We start from the raw sequence: 18888 nt of genomic DNA on the forward strand, positions 1-18888 counted from the left end.
AAAAATATATTTCGAAATTTATAAAGAAACTTTTTATTTTTCATTTTTACTATTTATATATCTATAAAGGAATAGGTAAAATAGCCTTTTTCCTTTTTCATGAAATCTATTTTGGTCATTTTCTTCTTTGATGACTCTTTTTGTATCAAAAACTTAAAAGAACTGTTTAAGATAATTGTCCAATTTTGTATGTATCACAATTATTATTATTTTAGTTTGAAAGAAAAAAAAAATATTCCTATTATATGGTTTAGAAAAAAAATATTAAATATTTACTTTTACAAAAAAATAATAGAAAAGAGGTACTACAATTTCATGAAAATCTATATCAATCTAAAAAGTTATGATCAAATTTCATAAGTCAATGTATATAAATTTTCACAATCCACATGTAACTTTTAAAATCTATCAACTCTTAAAATCTATAAATTTTCACAATCCACATGGGTTAACTCTAGTATTTTGAAAGGTATGATTAGTGAGCTAAAATGTAATGAATCACATTGTTCCAATAATACCATAGTTTAATAGAATTAAAAAATCAGAAAATATTCAGCTTTTTGAATAAATAAAAAACTAAATTGAGTTAGAAAATCATTGTACCAATAACAAAAGATTATATGGAATTGTAAAATCAACACACCAATAACACAACACTTTTTAGAAATTTAAGAACCATATTAGCAATAACAATAGAATCTTCAAATCCTTAAAAAACCAATCTCCCACTTAATCCCCCTTAGTTTTAGTTGGTAATGGCAACGTCTGTTACTTTTATATAAAGTAATTGTGACTACCGTATTGTGACTGTTGTCAAATTGTCACAAATACGTCATGCTCTGGCAAAAAATTAGTCTGCTACTTCTGTCTTTTATTTATAAAACACAGCTGTTAATCAGAATTTGGTTTATTAAATCAACAACCTGCACGAAACTTGTGTGAGCATATTTTGTCTGTTTCTGGTTCATGACCTTCTTCCGCATGATGGCCAAGTGTAATGGCCACTTGCATGAGCGTTTCTTCAACGAGATAAGTCGAACAATATTTGTCCGTTACGACCACATATAAAATCTCCCCATCTCTATATATACCAGCTTTTACCATCATGAATACCTCAAATCCCAATCTCACAAATACTTCGATAAAAAGACCAAAAATTTTTAAAGCAAAGAAAATTCCTCTAGGTTTTCACGACATGAAGTTTACGACTCTAATGCTCATCACATTCGTGATAATCGCCATGTCGTCTCCTGTTCCAATTAGAGCAACCAGGGTTGAAAGTTTCGGAGAAGTGGCACAATCGTGTGTTGTGACAGAACTCGCCCCATGCTTACCAGCAATGACCTTGACAGGAGACCCGACTACAGAATGTTGCGACAAACTGGTAGAGCAGAAACCATGTCTTTGTGGTTATATTCGAAACCCAGCGTATAGTATGTATGTTACTTCTCCAAACGCTCGCAAAGTCTTAGATTTTTGTAAGGTCCCTTTTCCTAGTTGTTAAATCTCTCGAGACATTGCTAAGAAAAATATTATTAAAATAAAAAAAAAAATCAAACTAGATCTTATGTAACAATGACTCATCATGTTATGGTTGAAGCTTATATATTGAAGTGTTTGATTTTATATATGTGTGTGTGTGTGTCCCCACAATTTTTGAAACAGACACTTTTCTCCTGAATTGGAATTAAATTACATTTTGAGTTAAAAAAGAAAAAGATGGAATGCTAATTTATACAGGTCGATGAAAAAGCGGAAGTGCAATATAGATATCCTACACTTAAAAACGAAACTAAAATAGACTTACGAAACAAATGAAAAATACAGAAATGGTCGACAATCAACATCCGATGACGAGTTTATTATTAAAAATTGGTGTGAAGGACTAGAAGTTCAACCAATTAAATGATATTGAACATATACATCAACAAGGATGATGATCATAAAAGAAAGAAGGGGAAATCGTTTAAAAAAAACCCCGAATCCTCTCTCTCCCAACTCGCGAAAACCCTACCATCAGAGACCTAGCTCCGACCGTCGGCTCATCGACGCCGGAGGTGTAACCTTTCTCTCCCATCTCGGTTTCTCTTTGCCCTCACAGCATCTGTTTGTAACTAGGTTGATATGCACGAAGCTTTGAGCTGTCGGCTTCTCTAGAGTGACGGCGAGACCCAAGGAGGACGGTGGAGGCGAGGGTCGGATTTTAGAACCAAGGGTTTGGCTGGATCTGACTTCCCCCATTTTAGATCTACAGCTGAGCCCTCCCGACCACGGATGTGGCTTTGGTGAGACGTCTCCATGACCCGGATCTTCTTTCCCCTGCGACCGTGAGATGGTTGGAGGAGTGGTGCAACGGGTGAGGGAAAGAAGATTTGTTTCTTTGGTGCTCGAAGACGACGGCAAAGGGTTTGACGTCGGAGTGGTAAACCGGAGAAGAGCCTGCTGCGGGGATAGCACGGCGAAGACTTACATCCCAGCGCCGGTGATGGTCGTTTGGTTGCGTCGGTGGTAAGGCCTCTGCATTTTTTGAAGTTGTGAATATATACACCCTTCCCAGCGCTGTCGTCAAGGTTCGACTTTCAATCCGGACGTCAATATTCGGTTTCAGGCTAAGGAGTGAGGTAGAGTGACAGCCTGGAAGGATGGGGTTTGTTCGATATGCACCTATGGTGATGATACAGCTGGTACACGGTCTGAAAGCATATCATTAGGCGATCAACAGTTAGAGCGGAAGGTTTAATGGATTAAATGTCAGGTTTTTCTTGTGCAAGTTACTACTTTTGCATCTCGTGGTCTAAGTTTAGGGTTTAACAATCTGTTTATCTTGAGTTGTGGGAACTTGCCTCGTTGCGGTGAAAAATACAATGACGTTCTCGATTAGGTAGTGTAGTATCCAACTTAGTGATTCTAGGTGATACTAGATCCTGTCGGGTCAAAATCTTATGTGGTTGTAATCTCGTATTCACACTTTGGCTAATGAAAGTTGATATTGGGCAAAAAAAAAAAATGATAATCATAATCAGTCATCTCGAACTGCATAAAATTCTATGACCATCAATAAACTTTTCTTAGGCCATCCTATTTGGATCAATCAGCCACCACTAAACAACTAAGCATCAAGTTAGAGTGCAACACCTAAAAGGCATGCCTAGGATTGACACCATTTATGTGATCTTCATGATATCTTATAGACATTTCAGAAACAGCACCTCATCGGTGGATTGGCTTATGAATGGTAAAGCAGCTATGGATCAACAACGCCTTTGCGAATATGTCTTGAAACAATAATATGCTTGACGTATGGCTCCTCTTGTGTGGATCTATTTTAGGGCCAAGATCATTCCTTCATCAGAAGACAGAATCCCATATCCCTTATCATTCGTCAATATTCATTAAACTAGTAGAATAGCTGGCAATAGTCACTGATCACGATCAAATTGTGGCTATTTTGAAGATAATCACGAAATGTTTATGTTTTTGCTATGAAACAAAAAATAGGACTAAACGTGTCTATTTCATGGCAAAATAGCCACAAATTAGTCACGAGCAAAAGGTGACAAAATTTAGTCACGATATAGCCACGAACACTTCGTCTCCAGCTTGTCACAAAAATAAACGTGACTAACACATGAAAAATTAGCTATGATTTGCAACGAAATTTTTGTGCCCCTAGATATTTATATTAAGTCGTCTAAAAAATGTTGGCCAAGTTTTTAATTTGTGACCATTCCACCAAAAACATCCAACCAATCAGTCGAGTAAAAGTGTCAGTATTTTAAGATAATAAAAACAGAAGCCATGAAAAATCAGTGGCGGAAACGTGAATTTTTCTCTCATCTGTCTGTAAAAGCACATATGTCAGGGAATATATTCAAATTTAAGTCACAGGAATCTTGGTGATCAATTTTGTGGTTATTTTCGTGACAAAAACGAAAATGTGGCAAATTTTGTGACAAAACGTGAATAAACGTGACTATGATTTCTCTATAAATACAATTGAAACGGTTTCACTTTCTTTACAAGTTAAAATAATATATATTCTTACAGCAAAACAAGTGGCAAAACTCGTCTAATTTTTTATCTAGAAAATGGATGGATCGACACATCGATCCAATCCAAAACTATGTTTTTGAAGAGTTTATGGAAGGTTATACAGAATTAAGTGCATTTTTATAATCAAAATTCTTATAAAGAGAGGCGACCTTTTATGTATGTGCATGATGTCAAAACCGAAAGCGACGTGATGCAAGAACGGTATACCACCATCTTTTCCAGGTCGGATTCAAGAATAATTATTATATAGTCAAGCCATGAAGAAAGCTTCTACGATGTTGGAGAATTATCGAGAGTAGGTCAAATGTATGGAGAATCATTGACTGCGGGTCAATTTACCAAAGAAGAAAGACCATATGCGGAAGAAGAATCATGTCAATAGAACACAAATATACATATGGGAGAGGAAATTGGACCGCCACACATGGTGGAGAATGTGATTGAGGAACTGAATGAAGAGCAATATGAAGATAGCATGTTTCGAGCTTTTTAAGACACAAATCAACCACTACACAATGGATGTATTGAAGGCATTTCTCAACGTTAAAATCGATCATAATTTGCATAGTTGTGCGTCGATGAGATATCTCAAACTTTAAGAGACATTTTGCACCAACCTAATAAGTTCTAGCGTGTTATTATGAGACAAAGAAGTTAACATCTGTGTTTAGTCTCCGTGCTGTAAAGATAGACATTTTCGAGGATAACTGCATTCTATTTTGGAAAAAAAGAAAAGGGGCTCATGGTTTGTCGTTTTTTGTGGAAAAGACCGATACCATAAAACCGATGAAAGGAAAAAAAATCGCCCAAGAAAAAGGATGTTTTACATTGCCAATTATGGAGCGTTTAAAGCATCTATACTAACTAGAGGCGACTGCACCACATATGTAATGGCACAAAGAATTTGTGTCTCTTGAAGGAGAAATGCACTCATCCAAAGGGAGAGAATGAAAGCATTTTAACGAGGTATATCTTCATTTCGTTGCGGAAATTCGGAATAATTATCTAGGCTTAGAAACAGATGGATCCCATTCGATTGGAATCAATGGTTAAGCTCACTATGTGTGGCATGTTATCATAACTCCGTATTATTTACCTTTAAGGATGTGTATGAAAATATAATTTTCTTTTTATTGGTATTAGCTCTCAGGATGAGATACTCAAAGAAAATCATAGATATCTAACTGCAACCATTAACTGAAGATTTGCAAAATTTTATGGAGTAAAAGGCTAAATCATATGATATCTTGAGGAAAAAAAAATTTACGATGAGAGCCGCATTAATGTGAACTATTAATGACTTTCCACCTTATCGCATGATGTCTGGTTAATTGGATGATCCATGGTCGTTTAGATTTTCTATATTGTCCAGATGAGACAAAATCATTTTGCTTAAAACATGGAAGGAAACATAGTTTGTTTGACTGTCATCAAATGTTTCCGCCTCTAAATATCATCCTTACAGGATAAATGTTCAAGGGTTTTGATGGAGGATGACAAGAACCAAAGCTCCTCTACCATGGTTGAATGGTGAAGATATTACGTACTGATGAACAAAAAACATTGTGGGATTGTGCAAAAAAATTGATTGTGGAGTAAAAGACACCACATTTAATTGCATTTAGTAATAAACCACTAAATTAAAGATGGATCGCAAAATATATCCTCAGCTAAAACTTCGACGAAAAAACCTCAACTTTAATTTCGTTAATGTATGTCACCATTCATCTAAAATACTGTGACGGAGGGTAACACACGTTAACGAAATTAAAATTGAGGGTCTTTTTTGTGAAATTTTTAGTTAAGAGTTTTTTTACGATCCATCTTTAGTCAAGTGGTTTTATTATTAAAAACCCATATATGTTTGTGTACTACAAAAAATTATAAATAAATACATTTAATCATATTCAATAAACCCATCTAAACTCTAAAAATTTAGCAAATCCCAAAAGTAAAAACCCTATCTAAAACCCAATTTTCCCTCCTAAGACCGATACCATAAAACCGATGAAAGGAAAAAAAATCGCCCAAGAAAAAGGATGTTTTACATTGCCAATTATGGAGCGTTTAAAGCATCTATACTAACTAGAGGCGACTGCACCACATATGTAATGGCACAAAGAATTTGTGTCTCTTGAAGGAGAAATGCACTCATCCAAAGGGAGAGAATGAAAGCATTTTAACGAGGTATATCTTCATTTCGTTGCGGAAATTCGGAATAATTATCTAGGCTTAGAAACAGATGGATCCCATTCGATTGGAATCAATGGTTAAGCTCACTATGTGTGGCATGTTATCATAACTCCGTATTATTTACCTTTAAGGATGTGTATGAAAATATAATTTTCTTTTTATTGGTATTAGCTCTCAGGATGAGATACTCAAAGAAAATCATAGATATCTAACTGCAACCATTAACTGAAGATTTGCAAAATTTTATGGAGTAAAAGGCTAAATCATATGATATCTTGAGGAAAAAAAAATTTACGATGAGAGCCGCATTAATGTGAACTATTAATGACTTTCCACCTTATCGCATGATGTCTGGTTAATTGGATGATCCATGGTCGTTTAGATTTTCTATATTGTCCAGATGAGACAAAATCATTTTGCTTAAAACATGGAAGGAAACATAGTTTGTTTGACTGTCATCAAATGTTTCCGCCTCTAAATATCATCCTTACAGGATAAATGTTCAAGGGTTTTGATGGAGGATGACAAGAACCAAAGCTCCTCTACCATGGTTGAATGGTGAAGATATTACGTACTGATGAACAAAAAACATTGTGGGATTGTGCAAAAAAATTGATTGTGGAGTAAAAGACACCACATTTAATTGCATTTAGTAATAAACCACTAAATTAAAGATGGATCGCAAAATATATCCTCAGCTAAAACTTCGACGAAAAAACCTCAACTTTAATTTCGTTAATGTATGTCACCATTCATCTAAAATACTGTGACGGAGGGTAACACACGTTAACGAAATTAAAATTGAGGGTCTTTTTTGTGAAATTTTTAGTTAAGAGTTTTTTTACGATCCATCTTTAGTCAAGTGGTTTTATTATTAAAAACCCATATATGTCTGTGTACTACAAAAAATTATAAATAAATACATTTAATCATATTCAATAAACCCATCTAAACTCTAAAAATTTAGCAAATCCCAAAAGTAAAAACCCTATCTAAAACCCAATTTTCCCTCCTAAACAAATTTGTCTTCTAACCCAAAATAATTCTTTCCAAAACCCATTTAGTCGAGTGGTTTTATTATTAAAAACCCATATATGTCTGTGTACTACAAAAAATTATAAATAAATACATTTAATCATATTCAATAAACCCATCTAAACTCTAAAAATTTAGCAAACCCCAAAAGTAAAAACCCTATCTAAAACCCAATTTTCCCTCCTAAACAAATTTGTCTTCTAACCCAAAATAATTCTTTCCAAAACCCATTAATCATTTCTGGGTCCAATGGGAGTAGTTGACAATTGAATCAAACTTTTTCCATTAATTCCAAATTCAATTCACTCTAACAATTAATTTTTAATCTCTCTCTCTCTCCCTCCCTCTCTCTGCGAAAGAAAGCCAAATCTCATCTGTTCTTGATTGTCTCTTTCTCTCGAGATTCTTCTTCTTCACTTTCTCTTCACCCTCTTCATCATCTCAGTTAAATGTCAGTGTTTCTATTCTGGTTAAGGTTTCGATATCATGTTAGAGTTTCCATTCGGGTTTTCGTTCTGTGTTTTGTATATTAGTGTTTCAGTGTTTACGTTAGTGTTTCCATTAGGGTCTTATAAACATTAACTACCATATTACGTCTACCATATTACGGCTACCATATTACGTGAAGTGTTCCAACAACAATGTATATACTTTTATGTGGCACAAAATCGTGGAACAGAGTTCCATAATTACCACTGAGACATTATTAGTGAAGTGGGACACCACGTGAAATTAATTTCATAGGGACACCCAAGAAAATTTAGATTTGATCTGAGGAAGTTGTTAACCAGACACTACTTATGTGAATTATATTCATTTCCAATTACATTTAACTCTTCAATTTGCCTAAAAATATATTTATGACTAACTTAAATATAGATTTCCTTTTCTAAAAGTTGAGATATATACCCAAGCTAGCTAGTCAGCAACTCTTAAGACCATGCGCAACGGTGAGACTCATTGGAAACTTTAGCGACAAGGACATTTCGGATTAATCCTGGATAATTTGGATTTAAAAAAAAAAAAAAAAAGATGACCATTCACGGGTCGCCACGTAGTCAACGGTACCCGTGAACAGTGTAACGATCAATCCTTACCAAAGGATTTTAAACACTCTTTTTTGTACAAACTCTAAGAAAATAGACTCCACATTCCCTAAGGACTCCCTCAAGAGTTCCCATCGTGGATGCCCTGATACCCTGTTTCCTCATATATTCCTTCAGGATAAACAAACTAACAAAATACCCTGTTTTCCGTAGAACAAATTTGTATATACCGTATTATTTTAAAATTTATAATAGTAAAAATAAAAATAATATGATGAAAAAGCCTTTCTCTTCACTATAAATTTACGTTTTAGCTTTCTCTCTTGTCACAACAAACTCTTTTCTGTTTCTTCTCACGTCACATCGGATCTACACAAAAAAAAAAACTATTTTCTCCTGAATCTCTCAAATTTTCTTTTCCCTTCTGGATAAATGGAGAATCTTTCTCAAGTCCTCCCTCGTGTCCTCGTGGTCTCTAGACGCACCGTTCGTAAAAACAAATTCGTCGACTTCGTTGGTTCTTCTCTAACCTCTCTGTTTTGTTGCATGCATGGTTCTGTTTTTGTGATTTAATAACTGAACGTATGTTTTCGAGGTTTCTCTCTGTTTTCCCCTGTAAATGTTTCATTGGGTGATAATGGTGAGTTTTCATTTTCAGGTGAATATCATCTTGATCTGATAGTTCGTTATGGATGTGTACCAGTGATTGTTCCACGAGTCACTGGTGTTCACATGTTGCTCGATAGCTTCAAGCCAATCCATGGAGTTCTCCTTTGTGAAGGAGAAGATATTGATCCTTCTCTTTATGAATCTGAAATCTCTTCTCTTTCACCGGAAGAGCTTCAAGAGATTAGAGAAACACATGCGAGTGATACATCCATTGACAGAGAGAAAGATTCCATTGAGTTAGCTCTTGCTAAGCTCTGTCTTGAACAGAACATTCCTTACTTAGGAATTTGCAGAGGATCACAAGTAATATCTATGTCTCTGTTTCGTCTTTTGTAGCTTTCTCTAGAATTAAAATGTTAATGATGGTTGATAACATTTTTGGCAGATTTTGAATGTTGCATGTGATGGGACTCTTTATCTTGATTTAGAGAAAGAGCTTACGAATAAATTACCGGAAGAACGTAGAACGAGGCATATAGATTATGATAATTATGATGAGCATAGACATGTTGTGAGGATTGTTGAGAACAGTCCACTTCATTCTTGGTTTAAAGATTCGTTGGATGGAGAAAATATGGAGATTTTGGTTAATAGTTACCATCATCAAGGTGTCAAGAAGTTGGCACAGAGGTTTGTGCCAATGGCGTTCGCTTCTGATGGATTGATGGAAGGTTTCTACGATCCGGATACGTATAATCCTGAAGAAGGGAAGTTTATAATGGGTTTGCAGTTTCATCCTGAAAGAATGAGATCAAATGATCTTGATGAGTTTGATTACCCTGGTTGTCCTGCTGCATATCAGGTTTGTGTTCTTGAAGATTAGTTTATACATTAATTGTGATTAAAAGAATCATGTGAATTGAGATTTTTTATAAGGTGTTTTTTATGATTTTGATTTAGGAATTTGCAAAGGCGGTGATTGCGTATCAGAAGAAGTTGAGTAGCTCAATGTCTGTTCCAAAGACGTTGGTGCTTGACGGAGAAATGGAGAGTAAGAGAAAGATACTTGTTCGATGTTTCTCACTTGCGAGGTATATGTATACTAAAGGAGCAACTGGGAAGAACCCTTCAAAAGTATCAGAGCTCGAAGTTGGCGCCGAGTTTCTTGAGGTAAAGATTGCCAAATCTCTCTGCTTAACTTTAAGTACATGTTGAGTCAAATATTGATGCAAAAGGCAAAGTGGTTTAGAGAATACTTCTTTGGCCTTTCGTAGGCCTAAAGGGTTACATAGTTAAACTTATCTTTATAAAATACGACTATGCATTCAGTGGGGGTTAGATAATGCCTATGGTTGTTGTGTTGAGCCAAAGGGATCTCGGACCAGATCAGCTCGTTTTATACCGCAATTCCAAACACTTTAACTGATTAATTATGATTTCGGCTTTTGACACGAACATGACATTCATGTGGGCAAACAAGAAAAAAAAAATGAAGCGAAAGTCCTAACCTGTAAGGTCTTTGACGGGTTTAAACCTAAACAGGAGAGGGCTGATAATCAGTGTCCAGTGCCTTTATCCCATCTCAATAACTCTTTCTTTCTTGACAATTTTTTTTTGTTATCAATGCAAGGATTTCTCTCCTTTACCGAGTTAAATAATGTTTTGGTATATGGTGTGGGCTGTTGCAGTCAAACACGGCGCTAAGCACGGAGCAAGAGACGAGGCTGAAGGAGATGGGAGCGACGGTGAGAAACGGAGGATCATATATGAAAAAGTTGAAAGTAGACGAGGAGAAGCAGAGGATAGTAAGGAACATGATGAACAAGATGAACATAGAGCAACTCTCAGAGCTTATGGCCTTTTATCATTTGATTGGGAATATCTGTGGAGAACTCTTGGAGCAAAGGCTTCGTGGTAATGTTAATGAATGCTTCAAGGATATGTGAATGTTTACATGAAAGGCAGAGCATGCTTTCAGAAATAAGTCGACTTTGTTATTCGCCAACAAACTTGGTTTAGTAATTTACTAGTAATGTAAATACAATGACGTTTTAAACTTTTTGTGACACTGCCCATTTATCATGAATTATGGGATTAATTAATATAATATAATGTGATTTCAGAAATAGGGAGGATTAGGGGCTTCGACCCCGAACCTCTTGATATTGAAAAAAAATGAATTATGGGATTAAGAACATTTTGCAACAGGGTATTTTGAAGGATCTTTCACCAAAAACAAAAATAAAGAATGAAAAAGGATGAGAAAAGGAAAAAGGAAAAAGGAAAAAAAAAAAGGTTCAAAGACGTTTCTTCCCAGAGAGATTCTAGTCTCTATTTAAGAAAAAACTCAATCCATCAAGACTTTAAGACTACGCACAAGCCAAAGATCGGAATTTATTGTTGCTACCCAAAGCCCTCCAAACTATAACCTCCACCTCTTACACCAACACCACAACTCATTGCTGCTGCCTACCTTTACTAATTATGCTGTAAAATCTTGGTTGTGGTATACGAAGAAGTTTAAGAAAATTTATTTTGGCTCCCTAGTTACCAGTGCATTTATTTTTTCCGTCATTCATTTATTTAAAATTCCAGAGTTAAGTGTACTTGAGATGAAGTATGGAAAGATTTAAAATTTCAAAGTTAAGTGTACTTAAGATAGAGTATGGAAGGATGTGTGACCTATCAATATTGTGCGAGTGAGGCGAAAGCACGATGAAAGGTCATATAGTGATTGCAGGGTAAGTAAACAATGATTTTGAGCCTTCGAACAAATTAACGCACCGTCTGTCGAATGGATGAATATCACAATACGACTGAGCGGGCGTGGGTGACCCATTAACCATGGACGATCAGGATGTTACAAGTGGTATCAGAGACGAACCACTTGTAACATAGGTAAATGAGTGAAGAACGAGTGATCTATCGGGAAATGATTCCCGATATCGTGCGAGTGAGGCTAAAGCACGAAGAAATGTCATATGGTGATTGCAGTGTTAATAAACAATGATTTCGAGTCTTTGGACATATTAATGCACTATCCATCGGATAGGAGCCTACGGGCCGATGTGCGGGCGTGGGACAGTCAGGGAGTAGGACAGTCAGAGCTTTACATATGCCGTACGTCCAATATTTTTCTTTCAGAGGATTTACGAATGGTTTTTTAAAAATAATTAAAAAATAAAGTGAACATTTCATTTTTTATGTGTCTTTGTATGGTTTTCAATTTCCAAAAAAAAAATATTATTGGAATAATAAATAAATTTTGTTCCGCTAACATTTTTCAATATTTCTGTTGAGGTTGTAATTATTTTTGTGGTACGACAATAAGATTCTCGACAGTGAAGCCAAATTTTCAGTTTCCTTTTAGTTAGGGAACAAAAGAAAAGAAGAAAAGTCTAAGTCAACTAACAAAAACGGCTGACTAATAAATTATCCAACTCTAGTGCATATCTCTCCTTTTTCATTCTTGACTGAGTCCTTCCCAACTTGATATATTTTTTTCTTTCTTTAATATGAGCTTTTGTTATCTAGTTGATATTCTTTTTCTACTTTTTTTTGTTTACTCATTTATCTACTCTGCTCACACCAAACCAACCCCCCAGAAAAGAGAACTTTATTCAGATATCAATCAATCAGTCATGTTCTCTCCAATACTCTTCGGTTTCTCAAACCCGAATTCTTGTCTGATCTTGATATTCTTCTCGTTCTACTTTCACCATCTTCCTTGTGCTCTAAGTCAACCAGACCTTAAGTTTTGTGATAACCTGTTTCACTGTGGGAATATAACAGCGGGGTTTCCTTTCTGGGGAGAGGCTCGACCAGAACCTTGTGGTCATCCTTCTTTGGGGCTTCACTGTCACCAAAACTCGAACAAGACTTACTTTATTTTCTCAGGTCAGATGTACAGTGTCCTTTTCTTAGACAATTCAACTAACACCCTTGGGCTCGCGAGGCAAGACTTTTTAGGTGTATCATTCTGCAATTCTACTTTAACCGGTACAACGTTGACTAATGAACTCTTTCAGCTTTCGCCAGAGTACACGACCCTCTTTGTTTACTATCTCTGCGAACCTCATCTCACCAACCCCGCAAATTTCAAATGTCCAAAGATTGGTATTGCCTCATTGCATCGGAGCAATGAAAATCATAAAAAGTGTTCTGCGAGTTTCAACATCACTGTTCCCACAAGTTATGCTCCAGAGATTAAATCTCTGAACTTGGCCCGTTTACAAAGTGTTCTCCGAAAGGGATTTGAGGTGAAACTGAGGATTGATGGGAGACCGTGTCAAGAATGTAAATCCACTGGTGGAGTCTGCGGCTACGATGTTGGCACTCCTGTTTGCTGCAAGAGAAACTCTTCATCCAAAATCAAATGCAATCGAATGATTCCATCTGGTATGTTTCTGAACTATTAGCAAATTTATTATGCATATCATCTTAGTTTTTCCCCTTGCCAAATTTATGCAGCATTACAACGATGCAACCAGTCTAAAACAGAAAATAACAGCTCGTTCATAAGTAAATTTGCAGCTTCCTAAGTTCCACTATGCCACATACCGCAACTATAAACCTATGTTGCACAATAAGTAAATCAACAAACATTTACAACATACTAATCACCAAGAAATTCAAGAATCACGGCTCATACTAATCACATGTCACAAATATCTTTTCTTGCGATTTTCCTATGTTGGTTGTGTCACTTCTAAGACATACCATATATCCTAGTGAGCTCAAGATAGAAGGTAGAAACTTGAGTGGTCTTAAAGTATTGATCTGTCTCTAGCAACTTGGTATACACGGTTTCCATCAAGTCATTTTCAACGTATGGACGTCTTCGTTACAATGAAACATCCCCTTTCTTTATCACAGTCCCTTCTTCTACTTCATCAAGTCATCGTTCAGTTTTCCATGGTAAATGCTAAAGAGTCATAGTCTTGTTCCACTCTTCTTTCTTTTTCTAACCCCATTTCTACTCTGCCTGACTTTTCTTAGTAAACTTTTCGTACCGGCACTTACGTTTTAAGTTGTCTTACAAAAAAACAAAACAAATAAATACTAATAAAAAGTTAAAAACTGATATATTAATAGCAACCATTCAAAATAAAATATTTTAAAATAATATAATATCCTGACTGTCCACCAGTCCATTCGAAGACTAAGTCATCCTAACACACCTAATTACAAGGAAATTTCCCTTTGGTAATAGATTTCTAGATAAAGAATATATATAAAGAAACCAAGACTTGGACAAAAAAAACCATGTTCCTATTCTTCTTCTTCTACTACTTCTTCTTCAGCCTCGTGTTCATCTTCAAGAAAAAAAAAGCAGAGGAGAGTACCATGACAAATCTTTATCAGTCTCTGAAAAAATCTTGGTCCTATGCAACCATATGGATGCTCTTTGTGATTCCCTCTTTTGTTTTTTCAGTTGATGAGCATCACAAAAAATGCCATCCATCGTTTACATGCGCCAATCAGAGAGGACTCTCTTATCCCTTTTGGATACCGGGGAGAAAAGAGTGTGGCCACCCGGATTTCAAGGTCAACTGCAACGGAGATGTCGCAGAGTTTAGTATATCCTCTGTTAAGTTCCAAATCCTTGAGAACAAGGGTTACAGCATAATACTTGCCATAAAGGATTATCAAAGCAATCTTTGTCCCCGACACCCTGAAAATGTTAAAATCAACCCGGATGTTCTTCCATTTTCTCAGGACCATATGCTGTCAATATTTTATTACAACTGCTCTGCTCCAAGGGTAGATGTTCCTCACGGTTTTCACATTAGAAAGCTGGACTGTGGGAATGACAATGGTAGGCGTAGTTACTTTGTCTCGTCCGCTTTATATTCCTGGGATAGAGCTATCTTAGAAAATTCAAGCGCATCGTGTGAAAGAAATGTCAGTATTCCTGTATCTCGATATGCCTTGAGTATTGAAGACGGAAGTCCGACTCTGGAGGCTATAGAGAAGGTTCTTAAGGATGGGTTCGAGGTTATGTTTACCACTGAATGTTGGAAATGCAAAAAATCGTATGGTTCTTGTGGTTATAATGATAGCTCGAGAGCATTCGTTTGCTACTGTGTGGACGGGCCTAGTAACCATACTTGCGATTCTGGGATACCAAAGAAGAGTAATGATTTATCCTTTCCCCTCCCTCAGTTGTTCTGTCTTGAGTTAGCTTTTTCTTATGGTATTTGTTCATGCAGGACCCTACAGACCTACAAAATCAGGTAGGTTCTCTATTCTTGTCCTTTCTAGGAATCTAAATTCACTATTTTAGTTAAATCTGAATCTCAGAAAGTTTGAAACTAATGTCCTAATCTTCTTCCTCAAGATCCACATCTCATTCCTTCCTTAACCACTGCATGCTACCCACACTCACCAACCTTACCTTTTCACTGGAATTTCCTTGCAGACATAGATATGATTTATTATGTTCCTTTTATGGTGACCGATGAGAGAAACTCCCTAGAGTTTCAAGCCTTGTTTTAAATATGATTGTAAGCTCTGTCTTGAGTTTGAACTAACACATATCTCATGGTATTCTTTTCCTTCCAAGGAATCTAAATTCACTATTTCAGTTAATCTAAATTTTAGTTCGGTTTGAAAGTAGGTGTTAATCTTCTTCCACAAAATCCAGATCTCAGTCCTTCCTTAACCACTGCATACTAGTATACTACCCCATCTACCGACCTCACCTTTTAACTGGAACTAGTTTAGCTAACATGAATATGATTTATTACATTCCTTTTCTAGTGACCATTCAGAGAAACTCCCTTGAGTGCAAACCTCGTTTTATATATTATGATCTTGAGTTCTGTCGTCAGTTTGAACTAACATATTTCTCATGGTATTTGTTGATGCAGCACTCACCCACAAACAGAAACTAGGTAGATGACTGTTCTTTAACTTTCGAGGAATCTAATTCCAGTAAAACATACCTTGTGGGTTCTTGAGGCAACCTAACAAAGCCCTTGTCTTTTTGCTCGTCTCTAGGAATCGGATTCGCTGGCGGGTTCTTGGGTGCCACTCTTTTAGCAGGAGCTGTACTCTGTTTCATATGGAGAAGAAAGAAACTGGCAGCTCAAAACACAAGCAAAGGCCTATCAACGACATCTCCTTATTCAAGCAGTAATACAATGTCCAACACTCCAACTTCCACAACAATCTCCGGAAGCAACCACTCTCTCATGCCGTCAATCTCCAACCTTGCAAATGGAAGCGACGTCTACTTCGGAGTTCAAGTCTTCAGCTACGAAGAACTCGAGGAAGCCACCGCGAATTTCTCAAGAGAGCTTGGAGATGGAGGATTTGGTACTGTCTACTACGGTAAGAACCAAAACTCTAATTACATAACAAATAAAAACCTTCAAACTTGGGTTTTTAAAAGCTTAAAGAAAAATTCGTGAAGGCATACTAAAGGACGGACGAGCAGTAGCTGTAAAACGACTCTTCGAGAGATCACTAAGACGAGTTGAGCAATTCAAGAACGAGATTGATATCTTGAGGAACTTGAAACACCCGAACCTAGTGATTCTATACGGATGCACGACAAGACATAGCAGAGAGCTACTCTTGGTGTATGAATACATCTCTAATGGCACACTCGCTGATCATCTCCATGGAGACCAAGCACAGTCTCGTCCTATTTGCTGGCCTGCAAGACTCAACATCGCCATTCAAACCGCTAATGCATTGTCTTTTCTCCATGCCTCAGGTAACCACACAAACTGAACAAACAAACACGAAAACATGAGATTCCTGAAAAATTGATGAAATAGTATGTAGTGCCGGCTTAGATGGGGATAATGAGTGCGACCATCCCATGGCCCATTCTCGTGTCTGAATCCCCGTAGCTTTAATAAATAAAAACCAATTTCTATATTTGTTTCATACTATATAAAAATTAAAATATCAGATAAAAATCCTATTTGCAGTATTATATCATTAGATTATTTGATAATTTCATTAGTCATTATTATACTATTTATCATTTTTCATTCCATTTACATTTATATTTGTATGTTTTTATAGGATGAAAAAGCTAGGCTTACTAGAGGATTTACATAAAATATTTTTTATGTAGATATTTTGTTTCATTATAAAATTTATAAGAAAATTATTCATAAATTTGTATAAAAAATAGAAATTAGCAATTTTTTTTCTTAAAACTAGAAAATATTAAGGATCAAAAAAATTTTATTCAAGTAAAAATAAATGTTGACCTGGTCCGTAACAACATGCTTTCAGGAATCATACACAGAGATGTGAAGACTACAAACATTCTTCTAGATAGCAACTACCAAGTGAAAGTAGCTGACTTTGGTCTCTCACGGTTGTTTTCCACGGATCAAACTCATATCTCCACCGCGCCGCAAGGAACCCCGGGATATGTTGATCCCGAGTATTACCAATGTTACCGCCTCAACGAGAAGAGCGACGTTTACAGCTTCGGAGTCGTCCTCTCGGAGCTGATCTCGTCCAAAGAAGCAGTCGACATCACTCGGCATCGACACGATATCAACCTCGCGAACATGGCCATCTCCAAAATCCAAAACGACGCCGTCCACGAGCTTGCGGATCTGACTCTCGGATTCGCGAGGGATCCTGCGGTAAAGAAGATGATGATGTCGGTTTCTGAGCTGGCGTTCCGGTGTTTGCAACAGGAGAGGGAATTGCGGCCGTCGATGGATGAGATCGTCGAGGTTTTGAAAGGGATTCAGAAGGAAGGGATGCGAGATTTTCCGGAGGTGGTGGACATTGATGTGAGCGGAGGAGATGACGTTGTGTTGCTAAGGCACGGTGTTCCTCCGCCGTTATCGCCGGTCACTGAGAAAGAGACAAGTAGCTCGAATACGACGGCGAGTTCGTTTTGAGAGTGTAGTAGGAGAGACTTTGGACTCTCCCCTCAACGAGGGTTCGGCGTAAGTATATATAACCATTGTGAATTTCACCTTTTCGCTTTTATTTTACCTGACGTCTGAATTTTTGACTTTTTTCTGGAGTATTTTGATATTTTCACAAAATGATGTCTTCAACTAGTAGTTTGATCTCATTTGTATCAAAATGACAAATAAAATCGAGTGTTTATGGAATTTGTCATTTCATAAAACACTCTAAAATCTATTTTTATTGAACAGAATTTAAGTTGAATATTTTAGAGTAATTTAAGTGTTTCTAGAGTGTTTGACACGAATTTCTTAGTTACGAAAGTAAAAACCTAAGAGGTTGATTGTTTGTGGTTTTTGTTTTAGTTTTTGGTTTTTGCTTTTGTAGAAACCATTTTTCATCCAATCAAGTTTTTGGTTTTAGTTTTTGTTTTTATAAAAACCATTTGAGTTGCTAATCAAGATTTTCAATAAATAGATTCCCTAAAATTTAGGGAAACTAGTTTTTGAAAAGTTTAACCAATTTACGAAGAAAAACCAAAAACCAACTTTTGTGAGCTTTTAGGAAGAAAAACGAATTTTGAATTTTTTTTGTAGAAACTACGACATTATAATTAATTAATAATTAATAAATAATATTTTCATAAAAATTAAAATTATTATAAAATATTTTGTACATTAGATATCATTTAAACAATAATGTGAAATATTTTAATTGGTGTTTCATATCTGTAAATAAAAGAATATATTTTATAAATAATATTATTTAATTTAAAACTTAGTTATTAGTTTCTATAAATAAAAAAATTGAATAATTTTAATAATTATTAGTCACATTAAAAATAACAAAAAATGATAAAAACATAATATGTTTTATTAATAAAATATATTGTATAATCCTGAATTATAAAAATTGCCATTCAACTTTAAGAAAATATAAATAATTTATATAAGAAAATTTATAATTAGTTTCAAAATTTTATGTATTTTTATTTTTTGTATCATTTATAATATTTATTTAAGAAAAACTATTTCTATTCAAGTTTTAAAAATTAAAA

The 18888-nt window shown here is 35.7% G+C and overlaps 3 protein-coding genes across 6 annotated transcripts; all 3 read left to right on the forward strand.

Moving 5' to 3' along the window:
* The first annotated feature begins 1097 nt into the window (after positions 1-1097).
* Positions 1098-1630, forward strand: LOC106340798 (non-specific lipid-transfer protein 2-like). Its single transcript, XM_013779637.1, has one exon. It carries the CDS (start codon positions 1106-1108, stop codon positions 1502-1504), a length of 399 nt encoding a protein of 132 aa, XP_013635091.1. The 5' UTR covers positions 1098-1105; the 3' UTR covers positions 1505-1630.
* Positions 1631-8685: 7055 nt separating this feature from the next.
* Positions 8686-10995, forward strand: LOC106340518 (putative glutamine amidotransferase-like protein RP404). The gene is made up of 5 exons (XM_013779384.1): positions 8686-8844; positions 8986-9299; positions 9382-9798; positions 9897-10106; positions 10625-10995. The coding sequence occupies exons 1-5, from the start codon at positions 8760-8762 to the stop codon at positions 10880-10882; spliced, it is 1284 nt and encodes a 427-aa protein (XP_013634838.1). The 5' UTR covers positions 8686-8759; the 3' UTR covers positions 10883-10995.
* Positions 10996-12495: 1500 nt separating this feature from the next.
* LOC106342447 (probable serine/threonine-protein kinase At1g18390) lies at positions 12496-18068 on the forward strand. 4 transcript variants are annotated; one of them, XM_013781383.1, is made up of 7 exons: positions 12497-13334; positions 14371-15072; positions 15149-15172; positions 15809-15832; positions 15939-16271; positions 16354-16659; positions 17193-18068. In XM_013781383.1, exons 1-7 carry the CDS (start codon positions 12578-12580, stop codon positions 17816-17818), a joined length of 2772 nt encoding a protein of 923 aa, XP_013636837.1. In that variant the 5' UTR covers positions 12497-12577; the 3' UTR covers positions 17819-18068. The 4 variants fall into 4 exon arrangements, with proteins under 4 accessions (XP_013636838.1, XP_013636837.1, XP_013636839.1 ...); XM_013781384.1 differs by lacking the exon at positions 15149-15172 and having other exon boundaries at positions 12496-13334; XM_013781385.1 differs by lacking the exons at positions 14371-15072; positions 15149-15172 and having other exon boundaries at positions 12498-13334.
* Positions 18069-18888: the final 820 nt, after the last annotated feature.

Source organism: Brassica oleracea, chromosome C4 (genome assembly GCF_000695525.1).
Source record: "Brassica oleracea var. oleracea cultivar TO1000 chromosome C4, BOL, whole genome shotgun sequence".
Taxonomy (NCBI): domain Eukaryota; kingdom Viridiplantae; phylum Streptophyta; class Magnoliopsida; order Brassicales; family Brassicaceae; genus Brassica; species Brassica oleracea.

Coding starts and splice junctions, on each gene's coding strand:
- LOC106342447 (XM_013781383.1), top strand. CDS start 12,578: ATGTTCTCTCCAATACTCTTCGGTTTCTCAAACCCGAATTCTTGTCTG. Junction 15,833..15,938: donor CACCCACAAACAGAAACTAG/GTAGATGACTGT, acceptor GCTCGTCTCTAG/GAATCGGATTCGCTGGCGGG. Junction 16,272..16,353: donor ATTTGGTACTGTCTACTACG/GTAAGAACCAAA, acceptor AAATTCGTGAAG/GCATACTAAAGGACGGACGA.
- LOC106340518 (XM_013779384.1), top strand. CDS start 8,760: ATGGAGAATCTTTCTCAAGTCCTCCCTCGTGTCCTCGTGGTCTCTAGA. Junction 9,300..9,381: donor GAATTTGCAGAGGATCACAA/GTAATATCTATG, acceptor CATTTTTGGCAG/ATTTTGAATGTTGCATGTGA. Junction 9,799..9,896: donor GTTGTCCTGCTGCATATCAG/GTTTGTGTTCTT, acceptor ATTTTGATTTAG/GAATTTGCAAAGGCGGTGAT.
- LOC106340798 (XM_013779637.1), top strand. CDS start 1,106: ATGAATACCTCAAATCCCAATCTCACAAATACTTCGATAAAAAGACCA.